Genomic DNA, 7,500 nt, shown 5'->3' on the forward strand with positions numbered 1-7,500 from the left:
CCACAGTTTCTGTAGTGGCGACCCTGACTCTGGGACAGATCGGGCCCACAACTGGTCCACATCTGGTTATTCGCTTTATTACGCCCTGCCCATTTCAACGTCGTCGCACTCTCATGGAGTTTCCGGCCTGCTAGTTCTGGTTAGGCAGCCCATAGTCCCTCTGAATGATTTAATACTAGCGCCGCTAGCAAAATAGTAATTGTGCTAAGCTTTTAGCTGTTGATAATAAGGTGGATAGTCCAGCGACAACCTTACTCCCCTATCGTACTACTCCACAGTTAGTACAGTAGTGCCCTGACACCTTATTTTCTAGCAGATACTCGGGTGCCACGTTACTCTCATTAAATTTCTAGTTGTGCAGTGGAGTCCATAGACATCAGTGGAGGTCATTCAGCGGAACTTTATGGCTGGAAATTCTGTGAGAGTACGACAAACGTTGAAGTGAGTGGGGTATAATAAGGTGGATAATTCCGGAGAACATCTGGCTAAGGTCTTTTTGCATAAGTCTGGATGGGAACTCTTGCAGGGTAAACCTGGCAAGGACCTGGACCAAATCTGAAATGTTCACTTATTCGCTATTTAGTGCACTATGTTGTAGTGTGTCAGCTAATGGAACTGGGACACAACACGTAGTGTGCTAATGTAGTGAACATGGGAGGATTTCAGACAGTGCATTACCCTTGGTCGGTCTTGAGTTCTTGTTGGGCTAGCCTGGCAGAGACCCAGTCTGGATCTGCTATTGATCCGATATTGAGTGACCTTTCCTGGGCGAATACGGACCCGCTCTGTCCTGGAAGTCAGAGCTTCTCAGGGTAACAACAGGTTTAGAGGACCTCCAGGCACGGCCCGGGTGATTGCCTGACAAGCCCTGCTGTAAGAGGCACGTGCCACGGGCAACATCACGGCTCTTTAATACGGAGGCTGGAAGCACAAATGGCCGATGATGCCACATGACAAATGGCTTCTCATTTGCAGCTTGTTATCTGACACAGAAACAATACTCTTCTCATATGAGGTGTTTGTGTATGGAGCAAAGCATAGTTGGATCTGTCAGAAACCATTCATATTAATAAGAGGCTGATCTTATAGTCTTGCCCCTTTGCCGAAGCATTTATTTTATGACGGCAAATTCCTTTTTCCTTTGTGTTTTATTGGGAACTGGAGTTGCAGGGGGCCTGATGACTTGAGTAGCTCCACTTTATTGAACTGCCAGACATGATTTGTATTTTGTTATACAATGCAGTTTCATTTTTTTTCCTTGGCTATTCTTTAGTCTTTGTGTGTCTTGGAGCGCACTGACCTTGCTTTTGCTTTTGTTCTCCCTCCCTCTGTCTTTGTGTGCGTGTGCGTGTGTGTGCGTGTGTGTGTGTGTGTGTGCGTGTGTGTGTGTGTGTGTGCGTGTGTGCATGCGTGCGTGCGTTGCAGGTGGATACCCTTCGCCATGTTATCAGCCAGACAGGCGGATACAATGACGGACTCACAGCGAACCAGATGTACAGTCCGCAGGGCATCAATGTAAGGAGAGAGAGAGAGAGAGAGAGAGAGAGAGAGAGAGAGAGAGAGAGAGAGAGAGAGAGAGAGAGAGAGAGCAAAAGAAAGAAAAACACAAAACCTTTTCGCTCTTTTTTTCCTTTATTCTTTTTTTTTCTTTTTTTCCCTTCTTCTCCAACCCTCCCCTGCCTTCTACCAATTATTTCAAAGCCATAGGGCTCAGAATGCCACTTAGTAAGACTTGTCCGCGCGCTGTGGTCACCTAGTTGATTGCTTCTGTATCGGTCACGCCACGGGCAGCGCACTGCCCAGCACACACGGACACGGAGGCCACCGCCTGAGCCTGTCACGACCAATCAGCTTTGGCCCGCCACCTGCAGCCACACACTGGCCGGAGTGCAGACATACACACACACACGTGCACACACACACACAGGGGACACACAAACACACACACACACACACACACACACACACACACACACACACACACACACACACACACACACACACACACACACACACACACACACACACACACACTCCCCATTGAGAGCAAACAGGTGACACACCCCACAGGCGTGACAAGACGTGCGGCGCCCCCACCCCGCCACCCCCGTTACTAGCAACATCCCACCCCTCCCCTCTGCACCCACCGCCATCTCTCCCCCTGGGGTCACCTGACCTTCATTATCACGCCACAGTCAGACAGGACGACACAAATACAAATGTCGAAAACAAACCAACTAGATGCTTGTGCTAAAAAAAAACACAGCCGATATTTTTCCTACATATGTCCGGATGCAGTTCAGCAAAGAGGGTTCCGCTTATGGAGTCAGTTTCGAATGTTTTAGTTTCTTATCCTTCCGCCTTTTTCCTGTCTGTTTTCTTTCTTTCTTTCTTTCTTTCTTTCTTTCTTTCTTTCTTTCTTTCTTTGTAGTATCAAAAGTAGGCTGGGTTGGATTAAGTTGGTGTAGTAGGGGGGGTGAGGGTGTGGAAAGGAGTGGTTGTGGGGGGTGCACTGTGGCTTCTTTTTTGCACAGCAGGAAAATTCACAGCGACAAGCTGCGTCGTAAAGGGGAAAATCGATAAGACAGACACAAGGAGAGCGGAGTGTGGACTTGGGACAGCAATCCAAGCGCATTGCTCAGATCACGTTCCCGCCGCGCTAATGGCTCTGACAGCGAGCTGCGCCATCGCCGCTGCCTGCACATCGTCCTCGTCCCCATCCTCGTCCTCGCTATCACCGCTCGCTGCCTTAGCAGCGGCCGGGAACAGGACAGGAGCAGAGGAGAGGAGAAAGAGGAGAGGAGAGGAGAAAGAGGAGAGGAGAGGAGAAAGAGGAGAGGAGAGGAGAGGAGCGGAGGGGAGTTGAAAGGAAAGGAGAGGAGAGGATAGGAGTGGAAAGGAGAGGAGAGAAGAGGGAAGGGGAGGGGAGAGGAGAGGAGAGGAGAGAGAGGAGGGGCCCTTGGGGGGAATGCGGGGGGTCAGGGGTGTCCCGTGTGACTGAAATGCCCACTACCCACCCCCACCCCCCTCCCTTTGCTCTCGCCCAGCCTCACCCTCCATATGCTAATGGCATACTCTGCTTCCCGTAGAAAAGCACAGAAATACACAGATATATTCAGATCCGATTCAAGGGTTTTTTTTATTCCTAAAATGAATAAATATATTTCATCCTTTTATACCCCCCTCTCCACTCCACTAGCCGTCTGGGCTCTTATGGTTTTGATAACCCCTTGCGAGCACATTACCATATGCAGCAGCCACTCTACCACCACAGCGCTACCGCACCCAGACACGCTCAGCCACCATGCCCCAGCAGATAGCTCCTCTCCCCAGACAGCAGCCGTGCAGACGCCCCCTGCACTGCCCAACCTGACCCAGCTCAGGCGGAGACCATGCTAACACTAAAGTGGTTACCGTCTATCTGTCTGCCTACTCCCCGAACTGCCTACCCGCCTGAGTTTTTCCACAGTTAATGTCTGCGGTTTGACACAATTTTGTTTTTTTAATTCATTTGTCTGGGCATGGGGATGTTGCAGCAGGGTTGGTCTGCTCTGTGGGACTGGGTTTTAGGAATTCTGCAGTCATTTGAGGACTTGCTTGAGGTTACTGTCTATTGTGAATATGCTCTCTGCACATAATGTGAAGAGCTAAAATGCAGATTTATTTTTGGAAACGTTAGTGATCTCAAAAAGCAAGCAAACAAAAAATAATCAGTATATATAAGTAAGTCTACAGCGTAGAGTGAAGCATTGACTGAATGACAGTGCCCTCTGGAGACGACGTGTACATTTTGATTTTTACCTGAAAGGTAGCTACTGCAGACATTTCTGCTGTATATTCATAATTGTCTGGCAGCAGCGTGGCTCTCCAGGTCTCCTAGGAGGTCTCCGCTCAGGTCACACACCATCATCTCCCTCCAGCGGTTGGGGCGATGAGGACAATAGAGGAGGAAAAAGAAGGGTCGGGGGAGCGTCTCCTTTCCCCGTCCTCCTCCTCCTGTGTGTGCCGCCTGTGTAATGACTGAGTACATAATGCGTTTTGTGGTTGACTTGAGGAGTAATTACAGCCGTTAAAATAGACGGGCAAGCAAGAGAGAGAGAGTGTCACCAAAAGCTGAAGGCGTTTTTTTTTCTCCTCTCTCCTTTCTTTCTTTCGTTATTTCTTTCTTTCTTTCTTCCTGTCCAACCCCTGCTTTGATTACAGACTGCCTTGGTCTTAAATAACAGGCTTTGAAATAAGAGGCTGTCGAGGACCATTTCCTGCCGTTTCTGATGGCATGAAATTTGCTATTAATATCCCCCAAATGCTCTTTAAAGGCCTGTCTGGCGAATTCGAAATGGCTGCCGCGTTGCTCATTGTATTTTCATTTCAATCTCAACTGTCATAATTGCAGCCACTGATTCCTCTTTTGTTTTTTTCTGGGTTTTTTTGGTTGCCTTTCTTTTTTTTGGTAATCTGACGTGTTGCCTTTTTTGTAATCTTTTTGTGAGGGCACTTCATGCACTGCTGTATTATTACAACCTGTCAGTGAAATTGACGAGCGTTTAACTCCGACCAATTACAGTTACTCTGGTGCTATTTTTCTCAGCAAAGAAAGAAATATTTCAGTCTTTTAAACAGTAAAAAAGAGAAAGAAATATATTGTATTTTAACACAGGATATGATTGACTGAATGAACAATTGGACTAAGGGTAAAGGGATTATTCATTTCTGTTATTTCCTTCCCTTTAGAAAGTATGCTGTGATCTAGTTAACATATTGTCATGCCATGGTATTGGCTTGGGGCATTAGTTATAGCAAACAGATACTAACCCTTTGGACATGTCGTATGTTCAATTTGTTCATACTAGACCCATGTGTAGTCCATTGCAAACAGCCTAAGGACACTAGTTGGTTTGATTCGAGGAGGCAAATTGTACATATACAGTATTATGGTCTGATTATGTTTCCACTTAAACTCACATCTTTTTCTCCTCCCGTCCGCTCTTTCTCCTCTTTTCCCCTCCCCTCTTCTTCCTCTTCGCCTCTCCTCCCCTCCTCTCTTCCTCCTCTTCACCTCTCCTCCTGTCCTCTCTTCCTCCTCATCGCCTCTCCTCCCCTCCTCTCTTCTTCCTCCTCATTGCCTCTCCTCCCCCCCTCTCTTCTTCCTCCTCCTCGCTCTCCTCCCCTCCTCTCTTCTTCCTCCTCTTCGCCTCTCCTCCCCTCCTCTCAACTTCCTCCTCTTCGCCTCACCTCTCCTCCTCTCGTCTTCCTCCTCCATATCTGCGACTGAACATTCCACCTGCACTACTACATCTGTGACTGAACTTTCAACCTGCACTAACTCAAAACATACACATGCACACACACACACACACACACACACCACACACACACACACACACACACACACACACACACACACACACACACACACACACACACACACACACACACACACACACACACACACACACACACACACACACACACACACACACACACACACACAAGCACACTGCACTTTCTGCACTAAACCCAAACATACACACACTGACACACAACTCATACTCACACACATACACACACACACACACACACACACATACACAGGTACACACACACAGACGCACACCGCACTTTCTACCTGCACTAAACACACACACACACACACACACACACACACACACACACACACACACACACACACACACACACACACACACACACACACACACACACACACACACACACACACACGCACACAAAACACATACAAACACACACACACACATACTGCTGCTGGTGTATTTAATAAAAACCTTTTTTAATTATTTATTTCTTCAAATGCTACTATTACTATGTCAGAACGCTATAAAGGACTTTTAGAAAAAGAACAACAAAATACCTCCTCTTAATGTATGTTCTCTACAAGTCTTCTGTTGTCCAGTCTTGCACTTTAAATGTCTGTATGAGCAATGTCTACGTCCATACTGTCTATGTCCATGTATGAGTACTGTCTATGTCTATACTGTCTATGTCCTTAACTAGATTAGTCTATGTTTGCATGGGAGAGCAAGAAACGCAATTTCAAATTCTTTGTACGACCAGTGCATGTAAAGAAATTGACAATAAACTTGACTTGACTTGACTTGACTTGACTCTTCACCTCACCTCTCCTCCCCTCCTCTCTCCTTACCAGGCTAATGGTGGATGGCAGGACGCCGCAACCCCCTCGTCAGTGACTTCTCCCACAGAAGGACCTGGAAGCGTCCACTCCGACACGTCCAACTGATCGCCATCACCTGCCACCCTCCCTCTCTCACACAACTATAGCGATACACACACACACTATACACACACGAAACCCACAAACACATATGGAACACACACACACACACACACACACACACACACACACACACACACACACACACACACACACACACACACACACACACACACACACACACACACACACACACACACACACACACACACACACACACACACACACACATGCATAACACAAAGGCCAGGACAGCCCTTACCTTGATTGAGGGGGAAGAATAGCACTCTGTAAGCTGGACATGGGGAGAGCACGACTTGACCCCTCCACACAAACACACACTACACACACACACAGACACACACACTGCTCCTATTTGTCCGGACTCTTTCAGCAGTCATCGCCAGTGACTCTCTCCACTCACCCAACTGTCATCGTCCGGCTCTGGTTTCTCTCTCGCCGCTGGTGATGTCATCGTCACCTTTACCCTCACCTCCCCCCTGTGTCTGTGTCCACTGTTACAGCGGTGACATTCTGTGTACTGATCTCGCTTCTTCTGAAGAGACTTTGTAAAAAAATACAAAAAAAATACAAAACAAAACACAGACATTCACACATTCACAAAATCAAGTATGTACAGCCGCCTTGTCTTTAGATTGGAATGCTTTCACACTACCTCTAAAAAACAACAACAACAAAAACAAAATGGAACAAAAAAAAGGAAAATGTCATTTTTCGTAAGAAACACCATGATCATTTTTTTGAAAGAAAATAATGTTTTCATCTGACGTTTAAGGCCTCCATGTCTACCCTTGGCTCTGTTTTCCAATAGTGACATTGTTTTACTCATTGTGCCAAAGTATTTGATACCTTATAAATACGTTCTTTAAAAAACGAAACAAAAAAAAAACTTCATTTTTTTGATATTGACATATTGTGAAAACACTTTGTAATAGATTCATTTTTGTGAAAACAGGGCCCAAGAAATGATAGTTTGACTCAGCCTATGGACATACTATTATGTACACTTTTTAGTCAAGCAGGGGGAAAAAAAGAATCACAGAGGGACTATTATTCAAGTAGGTCTCCTTTCGTCCATCACGGGAGAGAAACATGAGTGGTTCCAAGAAGGGGTTTTGCAAAAAAAAGTTTGTTAATAATTTTGCTCATGGTAATTACAGTAAATCATTACATGATGCATACAAAATGTGACTTGCCCCTTCAAAATTGTA

The 7,500-nt window shown here is 46.3% G+C and overlaps 1 protein-coding gene across 5 annotated transcripts in view; it reads left to right on the plus strand.

Moving 5' to 3' along the window:
• Positions 1-7,500, plus strand: part of pbx1b (pre-B-cell leukemia homeobox 1b) — a 100,432-nt gene that overhangs the window by 90,772 nt on the left and 2,160 nt on the right. For 2 of the 5 annotated variants that reach the window (XM_063201602.1, XM_063201603.1), the window contains 2 exons: positions 1,426-1,515; positions 6,182-7,500. The exon at positions 6,182-7,500 is cut by the window's right edge and continues 2,160 nt beyond it. In XM_063201602.1, the coding sequence (XP_063057672.1) occupies positions 1,426-1,515; positions 6,182-6,274 (183 nt within the window). In that variant the 3' untranslated portion in view covers positions 6,275-7,500. The remainder of the gene's footprint in view (positions 1-1,425; positions 1,516-6,181) is intronic. The other 3 variants (XM_063201604.1, XM_063201606.1, XM_063201605.1) reach the window with 2 other exon arrangements.

This window comes from Engraulis encrasicolus, chromosome 6 (assembly GCF_034702125.1).
Source record: "Engraulis encrasicolus isolate BLACKSEA-1 chromosome 6, IST_EnEncr_1.0, whole genome shotgun sequence".
NCBI classification, from domain to species: domain Eukaryota; kingdom Metazoa; phylum Chordata; class Actinopteri; order Clupeiformes; family Engraulidae; genus Engraulis; species Engraulis encrasicolus.